The sequence below is a fragment of the Notolepis coatsorum genome (assembly GCF_963971535.1).
Source record: "Notolepis coatsorum genome assembly, chromosome: 2".
In the NCBI taxonomy this organism is placed as follows: domain Eukaryota; kingdom Metazoa; phylum Chordata; class Actinopteri; order Aulopiformes; family Paralepididae; genus Notolepis; species Notolepis coatsorum.
Window position 1 is genome coordinate 71305295 of NC_140166.1, and position 26408 is coordinate 71331702.

The following is a 26408-nucleotide window of genomic DNA, read 5'->3' on the forward strand; positions in this document are numbered from 1 at the left end:
AACTACCTATACAGCCCGACAGAGGGCGAGGTGAGGGTTCCTTTCCCTATTCCTCAACTACCCATACAGCCCGACAGAGGGCGAGGTGAGGGTTCCTTTCCCTATTCCTCAACTACCTATACAGCCCGACAGAGGGCGAGGTGAGGGTTCCTTTCCCTATTCCTCAACTACCTATACAGCCCGACAGAGGGCGAGGTGAGGGTTCCTTTCCCTATTCCTCAACTACCTATACAGCCCGACAGAGGGCGAGGTGAGGGTTCCTTTCCCTATTCCTCAACTACCCATACAGCCCGACAGAGGGCGAGGTGAGGGTTCCCTTCACGTGTGCTGTTTCCTGGCATCCGATGCAGCCGACCAGCTACCCGGCTTCGTCGTGGGGATCAGTGGTCCCCTATGGACTTGTCTCTAGCACAGAGTTTAATTTTTTTGTATGCGTTTCAGACCAAGACCCACGCTGAGTAACCCCCCGAGCCTCGACCCAAACACTTAGAGAGCCTCGACCCAAACACTTAGAGAGCCTTGACCCAAATACTTAGAGAGCCTCGACCCAAACACTTAGAGAGCCTCGACCCAAACACTTAGAGAGCCTCAACCCAAACACTTAGAGAGCCTCAACCCAAACAATTAGAGAGCCGCTCCCCCCAGAGCCTCGACCCAAACACTTAGAGAGCCTTGACCCAAACACTTAGAGAGCCTTGACCCAAACACTTAGAGAGCCTCGACCCAAACACTTAGAGAGCCTCGACCCAAACACTTAGAGAGCATCGACCCAAACACTTAGAGAGCCTCGACCCAAACACTTAGAGAGCCTTGACCCAAACACTTAGAGAGCCTCGACCCAAACACTTAGAGAGCCTCGACCCAAACACTTAGAGAGCCTTGACCCAAACACTTAGAGAGCATCGACCCAAACACTTAGAGAGCCTCGACCCAAACACTTAGAGAGCCTCGACCCAAACACTTAGAGAGCCTCGACCCAAACACTTAGAGAGCCTTGACCCAAACACTTAGAGAGCCTCGACCCAAACACTTAGAGAGCCTCGACCCAAACACTTAGAGAGCCTTGACCCAAACACTTAGAGAGCCTTGACCCAAACACTTAGAGAGCCTCGACCCAAACACTTAAGAGAGCCTCGACCCGCCTGTTCGAATCCAGCTCACAGCTCCGGCGTTGTCACCAGCTTGGCTGGCCGTTCACACTAATACAATTGGCTGTATTAGAGGGTGGGAAAGCTGGCGGGGTGGGTCCTGGTCGTTGTAAACAGCGACTCCTACAGTTCGGTCGGGGCGGCTGCTCAGCGCGGATAGGATCTAAGGGCGGTAGTGTGATCCTTCCACACGCTACGCCCTCTCAGTGAGAGTCCGCGCTGCCAGGTTAAAAGAAGCGGTTGATTGGCTGGACGTGTGTCGGAGGAAGCACGTGATAGCCTCCACTCTCCCAGACCGACTGTGGGGGGTAAGTGCGCAGCGACCAGGAAGGGGATTGGGAATTGGCATAACGACTAACATTGGGATAGGAGAAAAATCTGAGGAAAAAGGAGGGGGAAAAAGATCAAAAAAAAAAAAAAAGGAGAGCCTCGACCCAAACACTTAGAGCCTCGACCCAAACACTTAGAGAGCCTCGACCCAAACACTTAGAGAGCCTCGACCCAAACACTTAGAGAGCCTCGACCCAAACACTTAGAGAGCCTCGACCCAAACACTTAGAGAGCCTTGACCCAAACACTTAGAGAGCCTCGACCCAAACACTTAGAGAGCCTCGACCCAAACACTTAGAGAGCCTCGACCCAAACACTTAGAGAGCCTCGACCCAAACACTTAGAGAGCCTCGACCCAAACACTTAGAGAGCCTCGACCCAAACACTTAGAGAGCCTCGACCCAAACACTTAGAGAGCCTCGACCTAAACACTTAGAGAGCCTCGACCCAAACACTTAGAGAGCCTCGACCCAAACACTTAGAGAGCCTTGACCCAAACACTTAGGTCGCTTTCACACAGGGGCTGTTTGGTCCGGACTTTCGGACCAGAATTCGATAGTCCGGTTTTTCGGGTCTGTGTGAATGCGCGTCGAACTCGGTTCGCGGACCAAACAGTCGAACTCTAGTCCGCCTGAAAACGTAGGTCTCGGTTCGGCTTCATCGAACCAAACGCGAACCAAATATAGGAAGTGATTATTATTACCACTGCTTGCAGCACTCACTGCAAAACAAGCACACTGCATCTAATCTCTCTATCTATCTATCTATCTATCTATCTATCTATCTATCTATCTATCTATCTATCTATCTATCTATCTATCTTATCTATCTATCTATCTATCTATCTATATATCTGTGCATCTTGGGAAGAAGGAAGAAAAAACGCGGCTTATTATTATTACAGAGCGCGGCTTATTATATTATTAATAAAACAGCTACTTGTGGGCACTCATAAAAACACCGTGGTCTACAAGTTGTTTAGCGAGAGGATGGTGGTAATGTGCTTCAATAGAACAATGGATCAATGCCATGTCAAAACTCGGCTCCGCTGATCTGGAGGGCTCCGCAGTACACACACAGACACACACACGCGCGCGCGCACACACGGGATCGCAGCCACACACACATTTCCACTGTCCAATAGACAAGCGCCCTTTTCGACCGCGTGACATTGTTCAGAAGGTCTCGGTCCGCCTCACAGATATCTGTGTGAAAGCAGGCAAACCAAATGAAGAATGCAACAATGTTGCAACTTCACCCCCAGAACCGCACAGAGTCCACCAAAACTATATGTGAAAGCGACCTTAGAGAGCCTCGACCCAAACACTTAGAGAGTCTCGACCCAAACACTTAGAGAGTCTCGACCCAAACACTTAGAGAGCCTCGACCCAAACACTTAGAGAGTCTCGACCCAAACACTTAGAGAGCCTCGACCCAAACACTTAGAGAGCCTCGACCCAAACACTTAGAGAGTCTCGACCCAAACACTTAGAGAGCCTCGACCCAAACACTTAGAGAGCCTCGACCCAAACACTTAGAGAGCCTCGACCCAAACACTTAGAGAGTCTCGACCCAAACACTTAGAGAGCCTCGACCCAAACACTTAGAGAGCCTCGACCCAAACACTTAGAGAGCCTTGACCCAAACACTTAGAGAGCCTCGACCCAAACACTTAGAGAGCCTTGACCCAAACACTTAGAGAGCCTCGACCCAAACACTTAGAGAGCCTCGACCCAAACACTTAGAGAGCCTCGACCCAAACACTTAGAGAGCCTCGACCCAAACACTTAGAGAGTCTCGACCCAAACACTTAGAGAGCCTCGACCCAAACACTTAGAGAGCCTCGACCCAAACACTTAGAGAGCCTCGACCCAAACACTTAGAGAGCCTCGACCCAAACACTTAGAGAGCCTCGACCCAAACACTTAGAGAGCCTCGACCCAAACACTTAGAGAGCCTCGACCCAAACACTTAGAGAGCCTCGACCCAAACACTTAGAGAGCCTCGACCCAAACACTTAGAGAGCCTCGACCCAAACACTTAGAGAGCCTCGACCCAAACACTTAGAGAGCCTCGACCCAAACACTTAGAGAGCCTCGACCCAAACACTTAGAGAGCCTTGACCCAAACACTTAGGTCGCTTTCACACAGGGGCTGTTTGGTCCGGACTTTCGGACCAGAATTCGATAGTCCGGTTTTTCGGGTCTGTGTGAATGCGCGTCGAACTCGGTTCGCGGACCAAACAGTCGAACTCTAGTCCGCCTGAAAACGTAGGTCTCGGTTCGGCTTCATCGAACCAAACGCGAACCAAATATAGGAAGTGATTATTATTACCACTGCTCGCAGCACTCACTGCAAAACAAGCACACTGCATCTAATCTCTCTATCTATCTATCTATCTATCTATCTATCTATCTATCTATCTATCTATCTATCTATCTATCTATCTATCTATCTATCTATCTATCTATCTATCTATCTATCTATCTATCTATCTATCTATATATCTGTGCATCTTGGGAAGAAGGAAGAAAAAACGCGGCTTATTATTATTACAGAGCGCGGCTTATTATATTATTAATAAAACAGCTACTTGTGGGCACTCATAAAAACACTGTGGTCTACAAGTTGTTTAGCGAGAGGATGGTGGTAATGTGCTTCAATAGAACAATGGATCAATGCCATGTCAAAACTCGGCTCCGCTGATCTGGAGGGCTTCGCAGTACAGACACACACACACGCGCGCGCGCGCGCACACACGGGATCGCAGCCACACACACATTTCCACTGTCCAATAGACAAGCGCCCTTTTCGACCGCGTGACATTGTTCAGAAGGTCTCGGTCCGCCTCACAGATATCTGTGTGAAAGCAGGCGAACCAAATGAAGAATGCAACAATGTTGCAACTTCACCCCCAGAACCGCACCGAGTCCACCAAAACTATATGTGAAAGCGACCTTAGAGAGCCTCGACCCAAACACTTAGAGAGCCTCGACCCAAACACTTAGAGAGCCTCGACCCAAACACTTAGAGAGCCTCGACCCAAACACTTAGAGAGTCTCGACCCAAACACTTAGAGAGCCTCGACCCAAACACTTAGAGAGCCTCGACCCAAACACTTAGAGAGCCTCGACCCAAACACTTAGAGAGCCTTGACCCAAACACTTAGAGAGCCTCGACCCAAACACTTAGAGAGTCTCGACCCAAACACTTAGAGAGCCTCGACCCAAACACTTAGAGAGCCTCGACCCAAACACTTAGAGAGTCTCGACCCAAACACTTAGAGAGCCTCGACCCAAACACTTAGAGAGCCTCGACCCAAACACTTAGAGAGCCTCGACCCAAACACTTAGAGAGCCTTGACCCAAACACTTAGAGAGCCTCGACCCAAACACTTAGAGAGTCTCGACCCAAACACTTAGAGAGCCTCGACCCAAACACTTAGAGAGCCTCGACCCAAACACTTAAGAGAGCCTCGACCCGCCTGTTCGAATCCAGCTCACAGCTCCGGCGTTGTCACCAGCTTGGCTGGCCGTTCACACTAATACAATTGGCTGTATTAGAGGGTGGGAGAAGCTGGCGGGGTGGGTCCGGGTCGTTGTAAACAGCGACTCCTACAGTTCGGTCGGGGCGCCTGCTAAGTGCGGATAGGATCTAAGGGCGGTAGTGTGATCCTTCCACACGCTACGCCCTCTCAGTGAGAATCCGCGCTGCCAGGTGAAAAGAAGCGGTTGATTGGCTGGACGTGTGTCGGAGGAAGCACGTGATAGCCTCCACTCTCCCAGACCGACTGTGGGGGGTAAGTGCGCAGCGACCAGGAAGGGGATTGGGAATTGGCATAACGACTAACATTGGGATGGGAGAAAATCTGAGGAAAAAGGAGGGGGAAAAAGATCAATAAAAAAAAGAGAGCCTCGACCCAAACACTTAAGAGAGCCTTGACCCAAACACTTAGAGAGCCTCAACCCAAACACTTAGAGAGCCTCGACCCAAACACTTAAGAGAGCCTTGACCCAAACACTTAGTGTTGTGAAGGGCCAGATTAAACCGAATATAGGAGGAGCATATCCTGTGGAGAGGCTAAACCAGAGACTACAAGCACTGGATGACCTAACTGAAGACGAAGAGGAAGAGGAGGAGAACCACGCCCGACGACAGCACAGTACTCTACCGGACCAGGAGGTCCGGTACAGCCCAGGCTATACTCCCGCGGAGCTGCGCTACAGACCCCCGACTCTATACACGGGTGAGCACGACGCACGACCCGCACCGAGGAACAGCACCTGGACAAGCGGGCCATGGTACACTGCCGGTACCAGCCCATACCAAGGAGCGGGAGGAGACTCGCCTAGGAGGCCTCTCCCCCAACACTCGCCGATGTATCCACAGTCAGCGTCATACATTGGCACGCCTATGGTACCCGACTTCACCCAAGAGAACCGGGCCCAGTATACAGAACTCCGCATGTGTCTGGAGACCATGTTGGTGGATGTATTGGATGAACGCCACAAATACGCCATCCTACTGAAGCACTTAAAGGTGCCCCGCGCACATAATATAGCGCTCGCCTACGCGACTTCCACCACCCCATACACAGCAGCGCTGGTAGCATTGGACCAGAGGTATGGGCGCATATGGGATTACGTGATCCAGGAGATCCGACACATCGACCGCTTACCCCCAGCAATAGACAATCGAGCACTGGACGACCTGTCCATCAGAGTGCAGTCCCTGGTAGGGATGTTGGGAGCGCAGAGAGAGAAGGGGAGGCATGAACTTTACGCCAACTCAAATGTGGAAAGGATCTTGGAGAAGCTGCCGCCCGCTCGACAGGAGCGTTTTAGGCGACAGAGGGACCACCGAGACCCGAATGGCCCCGAACCGAACCTCCTCGATCTAGCAGACTTCCTGGCGAGAGAAGTCAGCAGCCTACGGCTAGATACATTCGGACGGAGCACCCCTGGCTCCAGAGAAGGAACCAGACGACTAAATGATGGAAGAAGATCGGTGACTGTGATGCACCAATCGGAGTCAGTACCGAGCAGCAGGAGCCACAGTACCCCCTCCAGAACGGAGAAGTGGAAGATAGTGTGCCCCTACTGTGAGAAAGAACACTGGCTAGCGCAATGTGACTCCTTCCCCAAGCTGAACGCGGAGGAAGCAAGTCAATGGATAAAGTCCAACAAGCGCTGTTTTCGCTGTGCACGCTCACACATGGCAGCCGAATGCCGCTTAAAGAAAAGGTGCACCAAGTGCGATGGAGCCCATCTGGACATACTTCACGACAGTAACAGACGGCGCCCTTCACCCGCACCATCCAGCCGCAAAGCGAGCGTCATGTACATCGATCCCGCCAGCAGCAGTGGAGCCCGAGTACTCCTAAAAGTAGTGCGTGTGACACTAAGCTACCAGAATAAAGTCCTGGACACTTACGCCGTCCTCGATGACGGGTCAGAGAAGACCCTGCTGCTCGCCTCCGCTGCGGCCCAGCTAGGGCTGCGGGGAAGCGAAACCCAAATGACAATTCGGACAATAAGACGAGATTTGAAGACGATAAAGGGCGAGAATGTCTCATTCTCTATCGCAGCAAGCGGCCAGCCTGAGCGACGGTACCAGATTACAGACGCTTTCACCAGCCAAGAAATAGGACTGTCGCGGTACACATACCCCGTCGCCAAGCTGATGGAGAAATATGCACATCTGCGCAAGTTACCGATCCCGCTCATAGACAATGCTATGCCGACCCTGTTGATAGGCTCCGACCATGCAGACCTCATTGTCCCGATAGACCGAGTTCATACCGGACCCCGAGGCTGTCCTGCAGCAGTCGAGACCCGTTTGGGATGGACTCTCCAAGGCCCGCTCGCCAAATCTCTCAACCGAAGTACAGCCACTAGATGTCTCCACTCCCGAGTCACAGAGGGAGAAACCGCACTCCTGCAACACGTAGAGCGGCTATGGACCTTGGAACAAATGCCCTTTAAGAACGGAAAGAAAGACATTCGCTCTAAAGATGACATTTACGCCATTCACCTCCTCGAGACAGGGACCAAGAGAGTCCCGGTCAACGGCGTGTTGAGATACGCCACGCCACTCCTGCGGCGAGAAGGAATGCCTACTTTCCACGCCAAGACAGACGCCACAGAACGGTACCTGCTGAACACGGAGCGGCGCTTAGCCAAGAACCCCGCCCAAGAGAGTGTATACCGCGCTGAGATTGAGAAGCTCATCACAGCGGGACACGTCACAAAGATGGACATTAAAGAGGCTGACCAGACCACTGAATCGTGGTACGTGCCTCACCACAAGGTCCATCACAACGGTAAAGACCGCATAGTATTTAACTGCAGCTACCAGATCGGATCCCAAAATCTGAATAAAGAGTTACTGCCCGGTCCCACACTCGGCCCCTCCCTACTCGGCGTTCTACTCCGCTTCCGCCAGGAAAAGGTGGCCATCAGCGGGGACATTAAAGGAATGTTCCTGCAGGTGAGATTAGTAGAGGCGGACAAGCCCCTGTTACGGTTCCTATGGAGAGAGAAGCCAGGAGATGAGCACCCAGCCATCTACCAATGGGAAGTCCTCCCCTTCGGAACGACGTGCAGCCCCTGCTGTGCTACATTTGCACTACAGAAACATGTAGCAGAGGACCCAGCAGCGGACGAAGAGGTCCGACACAGCGTAAAGAACAGCTTCTACGTAGACAACTGTCTACAAAGCCTTTCAACCCAAGAAGAAGCCGAGGCTCTCCTGACTAAACTCCGCGCCTCATTGATCAAAGGCGGCTTTGATCTCAGGCAGTGGGCCAGCAGCGATCCGCAAGTACTGCGCAGCCTCTCCTCCGAGGACAAGGCAGCCAGCAGCGAGACCTGGATGGCTACAATCCCGGGAGAAGCCCAGGAGATGACCCTGGGATTGGTGTGGCGATTCAAAACAGATTCGCTTCACTACAGACACAAGCCCCTGACTACGGAGCAGGGAAGGCCGGCGGCGGCGCCGACCACCAGACGGAGTGTGTACACAACACTCGCCCGACAATATGACCCGCTAGGATGTATTCTACCGTACACCACCAGGGCAAAAATGATTGTACGAGCATTGTGGGACAAGGACCAGGGCTGGGACGACCCCATTCCCGCACACCTTGCCTCCACCTGGAGAGAGTGGGAGATGGAGCTCCACTCACTCCCAGGCGTTAATATGCGCCGAAGCTACTTCCCACCCACGGTGAGGCCAGAGACATGTAAAATGGACTTACACGTCTTCAGTGACGCCTCAGAGGTCGCATACGGATCAGTAGCCTACTTGCGGGCCCAAGAGAAGGGGGGAGAGATCTACACAGCATTTGTCCTCGCCCGCTCGAGAATAGCCCCACGCAAGCAACAATCTATCCCACGTCTAGAGCTCTGCGTAGCCCTAGCCGGAGCGCACCTAGCCACGCTCATCCAACGTGAGCTCACCATACCGGTGTCTAGAACAATCCTGTGGTCAGATTCCACGACAGTACTCGCCTGGATCAAATCGGACTCATGCAAGTACAAAGTCTTCGTGGGAGTCAGAGTCACCGAGATTCAAGACTTAACCGAAGAGTTAACCGGAGAAACAGAGTGGCGCTACGTTGATACAAAACAGAACCCAGCTGACGTCATCACCCGGGGGATGCCCCTGGATGACCTCACCCGTCACAATGCTTACAGTGACGGCCCCGCATTCCTAAGACTCCCGGAAGGACAGTGGCCCATGCCTATCCCGAGGGAAGCAAGTCCAGAGGAGGTGGAAAATAAGAAGTCTGTGTTCTGTGGATTGAGCACTGTTATCTCCGCAGACCCCAACACACTCCTGATGGGGCGGCTAGATCCTGCATTACCCCAGACAATGTACCGGCCTGAAGAAGCGAACGGCCGACGAATGTGGAGGTACAGCCAAGTGTTAGCCGACAGGTTTTGGAGCAGTTTCCTACTGCACTACCTACCGTCTCTACAGACCCGCCAGAAGTGGGTAAAGGAGAGAGACAATTTGACAGAAGGAACAGTCGTCATGATTATTGATCAATCACTGCCCAGAGCTATGTGGCCGGCCGGCCGCGTAAGCAAAGTGATCACCGGTGCCGACGGCAAGGTCCGAGCAGCTGAAGTGCTCGTCCAGGGTCGCACTTACACCCGTCCCGTGGCGAGGCTCATAGAACTGCCCCGACTCCCAGACACAATCGATGATGACCATGACCCTATAACCCTATGACTTTGTGAAGTTGACTGACCCCTACAGCAAACCCTTATGTGTAAATAGACAACGCGATTAATCTGTCTCTGTTTAACTGATTAGGTCTGGGACCAATCAGGGGGTGGCTGTTGTGAAGGGCCAGATTAAACCGAATATATATATTTATTTATATATATATATTTAATTGTATTTGTATATTCTCTAATATTCCCTAATATCCCTTGTATATTCCTTGTACAATATGCATTGAATATCCATTCTAGCCTACTGAACATCCCATAATAGTCTCCATTCTACTATTGGTCGAGACCTTGGTGCCAGGCTGCCATACCCCTCAGACCCAGTTCAAACGTACCGCTCCACATGTACGAACAAGTCCTAGTTCCGCGTAGGAATCTGGCTACCGCACCACTAATGGGACTATTTGTTCATAGTGCGTATATATACTGCGCTACTAAAGTAGGACTTTCTTTTCAGTCCAGTTTCTTACCCTCCAATAGAGTCACAGACGTAAAGCCTCCCCGCGACGCCACGTGTGGGAGTAAGGCCAAGTTCGCCTACCATCGGTATTGAGACATCGTGTATATTAATATTTGAATAGTCATATTTGGCACTATATCGTCGAGTTGGACGTAGTCTATTAAGCTAATAATAGTCTGTTAATATATAGTGCTTCGTGCGGTGAGAATACTACCGTAGTCAGTACCCCATCGTTTCGGGCAGAGAACTGGCTGCTTATCCAGGGTGGTTGACCCCACGTGAAGCTGCACCCGAGGAGCCCCAGAGCCGACGAGCGAGTGGACCTGTATACCGGATTATTCTACCGACGACAGCCCGCCTTCCCAGGCACGGATTATGCTTTGTATACTTTGATTATTCCATGGATAAAGACCCCCGACACTGCCGTGTGTTGGAACCCCCCCCCCTGGAGAGGACGCAAGGTGAGGAGACGCTCTGCAAGACGAGGTCGCTTCACGTCTCTCCTCCGTGGACCGGATGACGCCGGCCCACAAAGAGTCCATCTGCTTTCATCTGTGGTCCAAGGATCGCCGGCGCATTGAACGGCACTACAGTGGGTTCACCTGGGATACCCTTGGCCGGATGAGGCAGCCGGATTCTACCCCCCCCCCCCTTCCTACTCCTGTCGGCTTACAAGCGACCGGATTAACCCCCCCTAGTGTGTCCAGTATATAATCATTAAAGTATCATTGCTGTTATTCCTTAAACTATTCCAGGTCGTATATGTACCACCTGCGCCTTCAGAGATTGGACATTCTCTATTGATATACCGACGAATACTCTTGCCATAAAAGTGCATACTAATTCCATTCATAAATGTGATTGATTTGATTAAGTGCTTGCTCTACACACCATCGCTGTGTAGAAATAAAGACCTATTTCTAATTCGTACATTTGTGTTGGATCCGTTTCATCTACGTGACAGTGTTCATCATAATATATTTATGCCGTGTACTGGGTGGCCGAATATTAAGTACAAAGGTAGTGGTAGTAAGTATCATATCTAGTAATACAGTCAGGGAATTGTACCCCTCAGTTACAATTGGTCCTTCGAGCCGGAGGGTAATTAGTGTAATATTAATATAGTGTTATTAATATTGAAATGGCCTATGATGAACACTCCACGAAACGATCCTCCTAACCAACGCCCGCAGCGCGAACGACGGCTCCCTCAGTACTTAGAGGCTTACGCTGTCAGTCAACAACCTAGTCTTCTACTAACAGTAAACGCGGTAAAACTAGAAAGTAAAAGTATGTCTAACCCCAACGCCCAGACTACCCCGACCATAGAGGCCCCTACGGGCTCTAATGTAACTGACCAAGTTCACGGTGGGGACCAGTGGGAACCAGACATGACTTCACACCCCGCCAGTACTGAAGAAGTAGTCCCCGATGAGTCCCGGGAGGAATACAACGCTACCGAGAGAGAACTCGGCACGGAAGAAGACGGGGAGAGCACCGTGGAGATAGAGCTCCAAGGCTCCGCAAGGAGTACCCCGAGGGAAGGCTCCCCTATACAACCGCCTTCTCCCAGCGAGGCAGAGAGGACCCTACAGCAGGCCTTCCTCATCAGCCTGAACGCCGCTGCTGAACGCGACCGACTGCAGATCCAGCAGCGGAGCGAAGAAGAGCATATACGTCTAGAACTAAGACGCATTCAGAGAGAAGAGAATGTGGCCCGAGACCGAGCAGACAGCCAGCGAGCAGCTGCTGGTGCTCTACGGGACGCAGAGCGCGACAGACAGCAAGCGCAACTAATAGAACAGCTGATCAGACGGACAACACCCTCTCCCTCCGCCAGAGGCTCCAGGAACTCGTCTAGACACACCTCCAGGGCGGCATCCCCTAGCCGAGTAAACAACCCTGAACTTGACCAACAGACGAGGTCTATACCCCCCACAGACCACCTCCCCCCACCGGTCCAAGCGAGACCTAGCAACCGGGAAGGAGCAACATATCCTGTGGAGAGGCTAAACCAGAGACTACAAGCACTGGATGACCTAACTGAAGACGAAGAGGAAGAGGAGGAGAACCACGCCCGACGACAGCACAGTACTCTACCGGACCAGGAGGTCCGGTACAGCCCAGGCTATACTCCCGCGGAGCTGCGCTACAGACCCCCGACTCTATACACGGGTGAGCACGACGCACGACCCGCACCGAGGAACAGCACCTGGACAAGCGGGCCATGGTACACTGCCGGTACCAGCCCATACCAAGGAGCGGGAGGAGACTCGCCTAGGAGGCCTCTCCCCCAACACTCGCCGATGTATCCACAGTCAGCGTCATACATTGGCACGCCTATGGTACCCGACTTCACCCAAGAGAACCGGGCCCAGTATACAGAACTCCGCATGTGTCTGGAGACCATGTTGGTGGATGTATTGGATGAACGCCACAAATACGCCATCCTACTGAAGCACTTAAAGGTGCCCCGCGCACATAATATAGCGCTCGCCTACGCGACTTCCACCACCCCATACACAGCAGCGCTGGTAGCATTGGACCAGAGGTATGGGCGCATATGGGATTACGTGATCCAGGAGATCCGACACATCGACCGCTTACCCCCAGCAATAGACAATCGAGCACTGGACGACCTGTCCATCAGAGTGCAGTCCCTGGTAGGGATGTTGGGAGCGCAGAGAGAGAAGGGGAGGCATGAACTTTACGCCAACTCAAATGTGGAAAGGATCTTGGAGAAGCTGCCGCCCGCTCGACAGGAGCGTTTTAGGCGACAGAGGGACCACCAAGACCCGAATGGCCCCGAACCGAACCTCCTCGATCTAGCAGACTTCCTGGCGAGAGAAGTCAGCAGCCTACGGCTAGATACATTCGGACGGAGCACCCCTGGCTCCAGAGAAGGAACCAGACGACTAAATGATGGAAGAAGATCGGTGACTGTGATGCACCAATCGGAGTCAGTACCGAGCAGCAGGAGCCACAGTACCCCCTCCAGAACGGAGAAGTGGAAGATAGTGTGCCCCTACTGTGAGAAAGAACACTGGCTAGCGCAATGTGACTCCTTCCCCAAGCTGAACGCGGAGGAAGCAAGTCAATGGATAAAGTCCAACAAGCGCTGTTTTCGCTGTGCGCGCTCACACATGGCAGCCGAATGCCGCTTAAAGAAAAGGTGCACCAAGTGCGATGGAGCCCATCTGGACATACTTCACGACAGTAACAGACGGCGCCCTTCACCCGCACCATCCAGCCGCAAAGCGAGCGTCATGTACATCGATCCCGCCAGCAGCAGTGGAGCCCGAGTACTCCTAAAAGTAGTGCGTGTGACACTAAGCTACCAGAATAAAGTCCTGGACACTTACGCCGTCCTCGATGACGGGTCAGAGAAGACCCTGCTGCTCGCCTCCGCTGCGGCCCAGCTAGGGCTGCGGGGAAGCGAAACCCAAATGACAATTCGGACAATAAGACGAGATTTGAAGACGATAAAGGGCGAGAATGTCTCATTCTCTATCGCAGCAAGCGGCCAGCCTGAGCGACGGTACCAGATTACAGACGCTTTCACCAGCCAAGAAATAGGACTGTCGCGGTACACATACCCCGTCGCCAAGCTGATGGAGAAATATGCACATCTGCGCAAGTTACCGATCCCGCTCATAGACAATGCTATGCCGACCCTGTTGATAGGCTCCGACCATGCAGACCTCATTGTCCCGATAGACCGAGTTCATACCGGACCCCGAGGCTGTCCTGCAGCAGTCGAGACCCGTTTGGGATGGACTCTCCAAGGCCCGCTCGCCAAATCTCTCAACCGAAGTACAGCCACTAGATGTCTCCACTCCCGAGTCACAGAGGGAGAAACCGCACTCCTGCAACACGTAGAGCGGCTATGGACCTTGGAACAAATGCCCTTTAAGAACGGAAAGAAAGACATTCGCTCTAAAGATGACATTTACGCCATTCACCTCCTCGAGACAGGGACCAAGAGAGTCCCGGTCAACGGCGTGTTGAGATACGCCACGCCACTCCTGCGGCGAGAAGGAATGCCTACTTTCCACGCCAAGACAGACGCCACAGAACGGTACCTGCTGAACACGGAGCGGCGCTTAGCCAAGAACCCCGCCCAAGAGAGTGTATACCGCGCTGAGATTGAGAAGCTCATCACAGCGGGACACGTCACAAAGATGGACATTAAAGAGGCTGACCAGACCACTGAATCGTGGTACGTGCCTCACCACAAGGTCCATCACAATGGTAAAGACAGCATAGTATTTAACTGCAGCTACCAGATCGGATCCCAAAATCTGAATAAAGAGTTACTGCCCGGTCCCACACTCGGCCCCTCCCTACTCGGCGTTCTACTCCGCTTCCGCCAGGAAAAGGTGGCCATCAGCGGGGACATTAAAGGAATGTTCCTGCAGGTGAGATTAGTAGAGGCGGACAAGCCCCTGTTACGGTTCCTATGGAGAGAGAAGCCAGGAGATGAGCACCCAGCCATCTACCAATGGGAAGTCCTCCCCTTCGGAACGACGTGCAGCCCCTGCTGTGCTACATTTGCACTACAGAAACATGTAGCAGAGGACGAAGAGGTCCGACACAGCGTAAAGAACAGCTTCTACGTAGACAACTGTCTACAAAGCCTTTCAACCCAAGAAGAAGCCGAGGCTCTCCTGACTAAACTCCGCGCCTCATTGATCAAAGGCGGCTTTGATCTCAGGCAGTGGGCCAGCAGCGATCCGCAAGTACTGCGCAGCCTCTCCTCCGAGGACAAGGCAGCCAGCAGCGAGACCTGGATGGCTACAATCCCGGGAGAAGCCCAGGAGATGACCCTGGGATTGGTGTGGCGATTCAAAACAGATTCGCTTCACTACAGACACAAGCCCCTGACTACGGAGCAGGGAAGGCCGGCGGCGGCGCCGACCACCAGACGGAGTGTGTACACAACACTCGCCCGACAATATGACCCGCTAGGATGTATTCTACCGTACACCACCAGGGCAAAAATTATTGTACGAGCATTGTGGGACAAGGACCAGGGCTGGGACGACCCCATTCCCGCACACCTTGCCTCCACCTGGAGAGAGTGGGAGATGGAGCTCCACTCACTCCCAGGCGTTAATATGCGCCGAAGCTACTTCCCACCCACGGTGAGGCCAGAGACATGTAAAATGGACTTACACGTCTTCAGTGACGCCTCAGAGGTCGCATACGGATCAGTAGCCTACTTGCGGGCCCAAGAGAAGGGGGGAGAGATCTACACAGCATTTGTCCTCGCCCGCTCGAGAATAGCCCCACGCAAGCAACAATCTATCCCACGTCTAGAGCTCTGCGTAGCCCTAGCCGGAGCGCACCTAGCCACGCTCATCCAACGTGAGCTCACCATACCGGTGTCTAGAAAAATCCTGTGGTCAGATTCCACGACAGTACTCGCCTGGATCAAATTGGACTCATGCAAGTACAAAGTCTTCGTGGGAGTCAGAGTCACCGAGATTCAAGACTTAACCGAAGAGTTAACCGGAGAAACAGAGTGGCGCTACGTTGATACAAAACAGAACCCAGCTGACGTCATCACCCGGGGGATGCCCCTGGATGACCTCACCCGTCACAATGCTTACAGTGACGGCCCCGCATTCCTAAGACTCCCGGAAGGACAGTGGCCCATGCCTATCCCGAGGGAAGCAAGTCCAGAGGAGGTGGAAAATAAGAAGTCTGTGTTCTGTGGATTGAGCACTGTTATCTCCGCAGACCCCAACACACTCCTGATGGGGCGGCTAGATCCTGCATTACCCCAGACAATGTACCGGCCTGAAGAAGCGAACGGCCGACGAATGTGGAGGTACAGCCAAGTGTTAGCCGACAGGTTTTGGAGCAGTTTCCTACTGCACTACCTACCGTCTCTACAGACCCGCCAGAAGTGGGTAAAGGAGAGAGACAATTTGACAGAAGGAACAGTCGTCATGATTATTGATCAATCACTGCCCAGAGCTATGTGGCCGGCCGGCCGCGTAAGCAAAGTGATCACCGGTGCCGACGGCAAGGTCAGAGCAGCTGAAGTGCTCGTCCAGGGTCGCACTTACACCCGTCCCGTGGCGAGGCTCATAGAACTGCCCCGACTCCCAGACACAATCGATGATGACCATGACCCTATAACCCTATGACTTTGTGAAGTTGACTGACCCCTACAGCAAACCCTTATGTGTAAATAGACAACGCGATTAATCTGTCTCTGTTTAACTGATTAGGTCTGGGACCAATCAGGGGGTGGCTGTTGTGAAGGGCCAGATTAAACCGAATATATATATTTATTTATATATATATATTTAATTGTATTTGTATATTCTCTAATATTCCCTAATATCCCTTGTATATTCCTTGTACAATATGCATTGAATATCCATTCTAGCCTACTGAACATCCCATAATAGTCTCCATTCTACTATTGGTCGAGACCTTGGTGCCAGGCTGCCATACCCCTCAGACCCAGTTCAAACGTACCGCTCCACATGTACGAACAAGTCCTAGTTCCGCGTAGGAATCTGGCTACCGCACCACTAATGGGACTATTTGTTCATAGTGCGTATATATACTGCGCTACTAAAGTAGGACTTTCTTTTCAGTCCAGTTTCTTACCCTCCAATAGAGTCACAGACGTAAAGCCTCCCCGCGACGCCACGTGTGGGAGTAAGGCCAAGTTCGCCTACCATCGGTATTGAGACATCGTGTATATTAATATTTGAATAGTCATATTTGGCACTATATCGTCGAGTTGGACGTAGTCTATTAAGCTAATAATAGTCTGTTAATATATAGTGCTTCGTGCGGTGAGAATACTACCGTAGTCAGTACCCCATCGTTTCGGGCAGAGAACTGGCTGCTTATCCAGGGTGGTTGACCCCACGTGAAGCTGCACCCGAGGAGCCCCAGAGCCGACGAGCGAGTGGACCTGTATACCGGATTATTCTACCGACGACAGCCCGCCTTCCCAGGCACGGATTATGCTTTGTATACTTTGATTATTCCATGGATAAAGACCCCCGACACTGCCGTGTGTTGGAACCCCCCCCCTGGAGAGGACGCAAGGTGAGGAGACGCTCTGCAAGACGAGGTCGCTTCACGTCTCTCCTCCGTGGACCGGATGACGCCGGCCCACAAAGAGTCCATCTGCTTTCATCTGTGGTCCAAGGATCGCCGGCGCATTGAACGGCACTACAGTGGGTTCACCTGGGATACCCTTGGCCGGATGAGGCAGCCGGATTCTACCCCCCCCCCCCTTCCTACTCCTGTCGGCTTACAAGCGACCGGATTAACCCCCCCTAGTGTGTCCAGTATATAATCATTAAAGTATCATTGCTGTTATTCCTTAAACTATTCCAGGTCGTATATGTACCACCTGCGCCTTCAGAGATTGGACATTCTCTATTGATATACCGATGAATACTCTTGCCATAAAAGTGCATACTAATTCCATTCATAAATGTGATTGATTTGATTAAGTGCTTGCTCTACACACCATCGCTGTGTAGAAATAAAGACCTATTTCTAATTCGTACATTTGTGTTGGATCCGTTTCATCTACGTGACAGTGTTCATCATAATATATTTATGCCGTGTACTGGGTGGCCGAATATTAAGTACAAAGGTAGTGGTAGTAAGTATCATATCTAGTAATACAGTCAGGGAATTGTACCCCTCAGTTACACTTAGAGAGCCTCGACCCAAACACTTAGAGAGCCTCGACCCAAACACTTAGAGAGCCTCGATCCAAACACTTAGAGAGCCTCGACCCAAACACTTAGAGAGCCTTGACCCAAACACTTAGAGAGCATCGACCCAAACACTTAGAGAGCCTCGACCCAAACACTTAGAGAGTCTCGACCCAAACACTTAGAGAGCCTTGACCCAAACACTTAGAGAGCATCGACCCAAACACTTAGAGAGCCTCGACCCAAACACTTAGAGAGCCTCGACCCAAACACTTAGAGAGCCTCGACCCAAACACTTAGAGAGCCTCGACCCAAACACTTAGAGAGACGGCGGTAGCGATGTTATGGGGCCATTTCTAAATGTAATCCACAGGCTACAGAGCATTTGTAGAAGTCTTATTTCATATTCATTGTGGAATATCATTTTTCACATTTGCTCAGTCACGTCTGGCGAATTCCTCAAGAAGTCCGTCTTAGCTCACTTAAAGCTCATCCAGGGTTAGAAAAAAAAAAAAATCCAGGGCTTTTTTTGCCCCCCTTAATTGATTTTCAGGGGCTTTTTTTTATTTCGGGGGCACAGAATTTTTATGATGAAAATTAACATAAAGATTATAAAACATTGTCGACACTTTTTTTACAGTCTTCGTCCCTATGTTTGATAACGTAATGTTAATGTCTCCATATATAGGGCTCTACGCTAACCTTTTTCCCAAGGAGCACATTATTTATATATTATTTATATTTTTTAGCATTTTTACAGCTTTATTGGTCACGCACGACCGACAGAGGAGAGGGCGAACGGGAGGAGAGGTGGGGAAGACATGCGACAAATAACGACGGGAGCTGGGATCGAACCCGGGTCGGCCGCGTAGGTGCGCGAGGCACTATGGTACGCGCCCCGAGGGCGCCCCCCTAAATAATTTTTTTATAAATAAAATCTAAATAAACATTTAGGAGCACACAAAGACATTTAGGAGCACAGTGAAAATTGTTCAAGTAACAGAGTTTATTAACAAACTATTTATCACATGCATATTATACTGTGCGTGTGCACACTATGAATTGAAAATGGGGGACCCTGATGTAAACAAGACAAACGTCTTTCTCTGGTCTGCATCCCCTTAACAATTGTGTGTATTGAGCCGTACTGTATTGTACCCATTCTGCAATCTGTTAAATAAAGTTTTCATTAATTCATTAATTCAAGGGCTAAACATCTGTGCAAATAGCACATGCCACCAAAATCACAAATTGGCCCATGCCTACTAGACGCAAAGGATATCGGTTGTCAAGCTGCTTTTGTAGTGTTGTTATGATACCAACATTTTGACTTTGATACAGATAGGAAAGGCAATGGAATATATTATTAGATGACAGAACATTGAAAATTCTTTATACAATTATTTAATTCATTATAATTGAAACGCTATTGAATAATAGTTCATTAATAGTTAATACAATTATTCTGTTACAGCTACAACTGAGCTATAATTTATACTATAGCTACTGTCCATCAATGTCTTCCTTTTGAATGAAATAGGTTCAGGAGAGAGAGATGTAGAGAGGGAGAGAGAGCGAGACACACACACACAGATAGACACAGATATTCTCAGCCCCCCTTTCCTCTGAGTGTTCCCAGTGATGGCATACAATGTGAGTGTGTGTATGTGCGTGTGCAAACAGGAACAGGACACACATCTGTGCGCACACACCACCAAAGTCACTGGCTGGCCCACAGTGTGCGTGTATGTGCGTGTGCTAACTTCGCTAACGTTATCTGCCTCAGTAACATTAGCTGCCTCGCCGGATTCCTCTTTCTCCTCGTCTCTCTTTTGCTCAAAATAAAAATGAATGGGCTTCATGGCTGGCTGAATTTTGCGTTGTCTGATATTGAATGTATAACTTGCCTATGCCGGTACCGTGACTTTGTTTTCCAGCGCGTACTGTGTTCTCATTGCCTTTCACTCGCATGAAACCAGCCGCGTCACCGCAGGAAACTCTACTGTGATTGGACGTTTATGCGCCTTGTGTAATGTGGGACTTGTAGTTTCTGAACTATTAACAGCGGAGCTGTTTTGTAATCTTCACTCGTCTCGCACACTGACTGCGAGTAAATTCTTTTTCCGGTTCGCACACACATATTATTAGGGGCAAATACGAGGGAAATGCTCGCACTGTAGAGCATATATATAATTATATATATAATTAGTAAACTTGGGGCTTTTCTTGCCCCCCTTAACTGATTTTCGAGGGCATTTGGTCAATTTTCGAGGGCATTTTGCCCCAAGCCCCTGTTTTCGAAGAAATTTCTAACCCTGAGCTCATCTATAAAGGATGAAAGGGACTCTCTCCTCTCTCTCTCCTCTCTCCCCCTCCCTCTCTCTCTCTCTCTCTCTCTCTCAGTGCACCATGTGTGGTCTCGATATCAAAGTCAGGGGTCATTCCCATGTTTTGTGCGTCGAGAGTTGAGAGTGGGTGGTTCGCATTTCCTGAGGGCTCTAAATCACGCTGCGCGGAGTGTCTAGCGATGGAGACTGTACCCATGTTCCAGGGCTGTGTGTAAATCAGCCAGAGGGCCCAGGAATAACGGCTGGGCTGTGATTAAGTGTTCGCAGAAGCGTTAGGGCCCGGGCGGGCCGCATTCTTTCCCACCGGGCTGAAGAGATGCATTCTGGGAGACTCAAAACGGGGGGTGATTTAATGTGATCGGAGACACGGCTCTTCCCTTCATGTAGACTTGTTGTTTTGCACCACTGGGCCGCGTGGAGTGTTGGATGTCTCGCTTGTCCCTGAGTGTTAGATGTCAAATCACACTGTGTCCCAATGCTGCTTTTTTCAGAGTTTTCCATAGAAATGGAGACTGAGACAAAGAGATCTGATTCTGATTTAAATGTCCCGTCTCGTAGATGATACTGAAGCCCTAATTCTCATTTAAATGTCCCGTAGCTGATACTGACTATTCTCATTTAAATGTCCCGTAGCCGATACTGACTATTCTCATTTAAATGTCCCCTAGCCGATTCTGAAGCCCTCCATCAGCGTCCCCAACCTGACCAAGTGGGACTTCTACACGGACGAGACTCTGTCCACCGGTCCGTCCTACGACTGGAAGATGATGGCGGGGAGGTCGGAGAGCGCCGAGGAGACGGACACCATCTCCACCAGCAAGCGGCGCATCGTGTGGCCCTGCTACAGCAGCGTGGCGCGCGCCCAGCCCGACGCCATCACCAAGCTGCTGGCCGTAAGTCTCCCTCTGTGAACCTCCTTAACTCTCCCTAACCCTAACCCAGCCCGACGCCATCACCAAGCTGCTGGCCGTAAGTCTCCCTCTGTGAACCTCCTTAACTCTCCCTAACCCTAACCCAGCCCGACGCCATCACCAAGCTGCTGGCCGTAAGTCTCTCCCTCTGTGAACCTCCTTAACTCTCCCTAACCCTAACCCAGCCCGACGCCATCACCAAGCTGCTGGCCGTAAGTCTCTCCCTCTGTGAACCTCCTTAACTCTCCCTAACCCTAACCCAGCCCGACGCCATCACCAAGCTGCTGGCCGTAAGTCTCCCTCTGTGAACCTCCTTAACTCTCCCTAACCCTAACCCAGCCCGACGCCATCACCAAGCTGCTGGCCGTAAGTCTCCCTCGGTTCCCAAACTTTTCCGGCCCGCGACCCAAAAATAACGGTGTCAGAGAGCCGCGACCCCCACTATTATAGGAGGTAAAATAAAAAATTTAATTAAATAAAACAATTTTAATAAATGGAAATGTATGGTTGAAACATGCACACGTTCAAACGCACACACACTAATAAGCATTGGAGGCTTTTAACCAGGGCCGGACTGGGGAAATCTTTCAGGCCAGGAAATATAGTGCAAAATATAGCCCCAGTCAGGCCACTTTTTAAGCAGGGGGTCTGGGGGTCCCCCACCAGGACATTTCTTGTTACAAAGACTTAATTTCCTGCATTTCCTGCACCCTTTAAATGCCAGTGTTTGTGATGGCATCACAAATTATTGTTAAAAAACAGGCTAGCATATGTATGATTAGCAACAACACTGATTTTGATGGATTTTCATTTTTTTTGTAATGTCAGATTAAAAATAATACAATCTTTTATTCAACTTCTGCCCTGATCATAACACCACATATTCATTTTATAATTCTAACCCTTTAAATGCCAGTGTGTGTGATGGCATATATTTGCAATATATCAAATGCAAAGTAGATTTTCTGGTGGGGATTATTACAGGCTAGCATGTGTCAATGATTAGCAACAACAGTTTATTGTAAGGGTCCCGCCTCCACCAATCACATGCGGCTCCCTTTGTGTGTGTGTGAGAGCGAGAGAGAGAGAGAGAGCGAGATAGTTGCAGTGATCTCCTGGTTGTTCCCCACCTAGGTTATCTAACTATTGCGCTGCTGCAACTAGAAACACTGGCCTGGCCTGCTTCTAAGTTCAGTGGCCTGACTGCCCAAAAAAAATTATAATAATTGGAATTTTTTTTGTCTGATTTGAAAATCATCTGGCGACCCCCGAACCCCCCCCCCCCCCCCCCCCCCTGCGGTGGCTCGCGACCCCCACTTTGGGAACCCCTGGTCTAGTAGACTAGCAGACTAGCAGCCTAGTAGCCTTATGTGTATATACTGTACACTTCATCAGAGCATATATTTCGCATTTTTATATTATATATTAGATCAGATATATTGTAACTATATTTATTTATATTTACATACCCTCATCTTGCACCTTGTTGCCCATATACGCATGTCCAGAGTTAATTATATTGTTTACACTGCCTTTTTTGTATTCTATTGGAATTTTTACTGTACTATAATTCTGTGACCTGTATGTCTTCCGCTACCTGTACCTCCCCTCCCCCCCCCCCCCCCCCCCCACATGCTGCTATGATGCCTGAATTTCCCCCAAGGGGATCAATAAAGGAATATCTTATCTCATCTCACTCTCTCCTCTGGCGCCCCCCAGGACGTGGAGAGGCTGGAGGGCGAGCTGAGCCAGGCGCCCGAGAGGTGGCAGACCATCCTGGAGCGGGTCCGGGTCAGCATTCAGGAGGACCTCAAGCAGGAAGGAAACGTGAGTGTCGTCGAACGTCTACTGTAGGAACCATTACTGGAGATGTTGAAGAATGCACCACCCTCTCCTCCTCCTCCTCCTCCTCCTCCTCCTCCTCCGCTGTCGATGAAATGAAATGTTCTGAAGTCACGCTACACAGTGTGCGTAGCTCATGACACGAGATTCCATCGGGGGGTTCAATGTGGTTTTACTTAGTGTGCAAAATACTGTATGTGCCGTTTATTTTGGTTTTAGAACATATGCACCAGCTGTGTGCGTGTCCCGGCTGCACACAACAACACAACAGCACACACGCCTCGCGCGGCTCACGCACCCCGCGATGCCGGCCGGTGGTGGGACACTGGTGGCCGTTGCGCAACCCGGGACACTAGTGCGTCATGCCGACGGAAAGTACCCCCGATATTGGTTTCATGCCTTGTCATATTTTTGAGAGGAAGATGGTTTAAATGTCAGGCCAGTCGAAGAAAGGGCTGTTTTATATCTCAACAGGCCTGTAGATGACAATCTCTTTTTTTTATTATTATAAAAAGATTTACCCCTTAATTCTAGGCCACGGCCCTCGTCTCAGCTTGATACAATGAATAGAATGACTTGTTTTGACTAATTAGATTAGATTAGATTCAGATGTATTGTCATCGATCATACACCACAAGTACAGTACAACGAAAAGCGGTTTGGCATCCAACCAGAGTGCAAGTGTAACGGTAAAGTGCAATTAGTAATATACAATGTACAGGTGATTAAACTGGGTATAAAATATAGAAATTAGTACTACTGAGTAATATTGTTAATCAGATGTATGTACAGAGTTGTAGTATTTATTTTTATTTTATTTGTAATTATGTTTTTGGTTTTTTATTGGTTTTTACTACCGGGCAGTCCGGTAGAGAGAGAGAGAGAGAGAGGGGAAGAATGGGAGACAGAGCGGGGGGGAGACATTCGGCAAAGAACGCCGGGTCCGGGAATCGAACCCGGGTCGGCCGCGACGTAGCGTGTTACGTGGTTCGCCACTTGGGCGCCCCAGAGTTGCAGTATTAATATGTATAGTGAGTGATACAGGTATAAAGACACTATGGTAGTAGTAGTCATACTGGCCAGCAGCGTAACTAGTAAGAGTAGGTAAGGGATATTAATAGATATTGTATCTACAGATATATAAAAAGGATTGTATGCAGGTATGTACAGACAGATGTGGATGTGACTCTGGCAAGTAGACTAGTAGCCTAGTAGACTAGTAGCCTAGTAGACTAGTAGCCTAGTAGCCTAGTAGACTAGTAGCCTAGTAGACTAGTAGACTAGTAGCCTAGTAGACTAGTAGCCTAGTAGCCTAGTAGACTAGTAGACTAGTAGCCTAGTAGACTAGTAGCCTAGTAGCCTAGTAGACTAGTAGCCTAGTAGACTAGTAGACTAGTAGCCTAGTAGACTAGTAGACTAGTAGACTAGTAGCCTAGTAGACTAGTAGACTAGTAGACTAGTAGACTAGTAACCTAGTAACCTAGTAACCTAGTAGCCTAGTAGGCGTAATAGTCCAGTGTCCTCTCTCTTTCCAGAGGAATCCACCCCATATGGAGTGGTTTTATGCCTCATCATAATATATGGGACGGAGAAAATGTCTCCGCAGGCAAGAAAGAACACACTGTTTTATATCAATATAGGCTACAATCTTTATTTTCACCCCTGAGTGAGAGCAGGGCTCTGGCTTCCCGACCTCTAGGCTCTGTTCCACAGTTCTTGCCTCGCTGCTGTAGTTCAGTTCAAGTTGCATCCTAAGTTTATATTGGGTTTTCTAATGAAGATTAATAACATAAATGTCGTTCTTTTGCCATAAAATATTTCTTAATATAAACACCAAATAAATCTGTCAGGTTGAGGAACCCTAGGTTTCATTTAGTCCTGCTTACTGAAATATGACCCATGTGTTTTAGATGGGTAGCTGAAGTTAATTTCCTCAGGATTCCAGGGCCCTCATTCATCAATGTGTGCGTAGAACATGTTCTATTTCCACACGTAAGCACGGAATGTAGAACCAGTGTACGCACAGGGAAGTCGGGATTCATCACACGTGCGTACGCAGGCTCTACGCACACCTGTCATGATGAATCCCACCTTGGCTCTGCGCCGAGGCTCGTGCACACTTTCACGTATTTGCATACCAGAAACGCCCCGATTAACCATATACGGTAATGGAATACACCCATGAAATGTGGAAAAATGGACTAAGCCGAGGGAAGCGTGTCATGAGACAGGCTGACAGACGTGTACACTTACGGTGATGTCGGATATGATATCTATTAACCATTGCTGCCTGGGCAGCGCAAACACTAATAAATACCACGCTGGAATATGACTGCCTTTTCCCGTGTTGTTTGATTAATACCCAGGGATTAAAGTTCTCCTAAATTTTATTCCAAATCGCGATGGATCTCCCGTCAATTTTCTACCTGCTGCATATGATTTCTAGAGGCATACTACAATCTATTTTGATGTCAGTATTGGGTAGCCTATATAAACAATAATAGAGAGCATATACAAGAACAATGAATCTCACTGCATGTATGATGTAGCCTGCCTTTCAATACATGAACTTGAATTCCATCATGTTTGTGTGCGGGACTCACAAGGCTGTTGTCACAATGGGTGGTACCGGTACAGTAATAATTACAGTCCACACAATATCACGATCCATGCCATAGCCTATGTTCTATTAGGACATGATCTGTGACGACAAATGTTCTAGAATGTTTGAAGATATCATACTCTGACAGCATGCCTATGATCAACAAAAACGCGAACTTGAATCCCATCATATACATAGTCTGTCCACTATCTGGTGTCATTGCAATGCGTTTTCTATTCTTTCTTATACAGTAAAAAGGGGGAAGAACACTATATTCATATGACTTGTATTCTGCTTACAGCTTCGAAATTCCACTTGTTTCGTTTAACGTAAAGCCTTTTAAATATAATCAAAACGTTCCCGTGTTTCTGCGGTCTGCGCAAAATAATAACGAGTTGAGCTTTATGATTTATGATGAATTGAAAATGGGGGACCCTGATGTAAACAAGACGAAAGTTGGTCTGCATCCCCAATTAACAATTGTATGTACTGAGCTGTACTGTACTGTACTGTACCCATTCTGCAATCTGTTAATAAACCTTTCAATCAATCAATCAATCAAGCTACGCGGAGCGCAGTCAGTCAGTAGCCTACACCCCGTATATTCCGATAACGCTATATAAACCATGCTGCATTCATTCTGAGAGAAAGATCTATTATTCCAAATGCTATTTATAGGGTTTTGACCATAATTACACTACTGTTGCTATTTTACAATGAACTATAATGAACTACGGTTCGTACAGAACATGCCAGTGTTATTATGCACAGAAGCTCATTTCCTTGTTGTAATAATATATTCTACCACTGGGCGCCAGGTACGCCTG

General features: G+C 49.6%; 1 protein-coding gene across 1 annotated transcript in view; it reads left to right on the top strand.

The window, feature by feature from the left end:
* sbf2 (SET binding factor 2) overlaps positions 1 to 26408 on the top strand; it is a 344856-nt gene that overhangs the window by 307537 nt on the left and 10911 nt on the right. Inside the window, exons 33-36 of the mRNA XM_084308216.1 lie at positions 70 to 85; positions 290 to 305; positions 20895 to 21119; positions 22857 to 22964. Of these exons, the coding sequence (XP_084164342.1) occupies positions 70 to 85; positions 290 to 305; positions 20895 to 21119; positions 22857 to 22964 (365 nt within the window). The remainder of the gene's footprint in view (positions 1 to 69; positions 86 to 289; positions 306 to 20894; positions 21120 to 22856; positions 22965 to 26408) is intronic.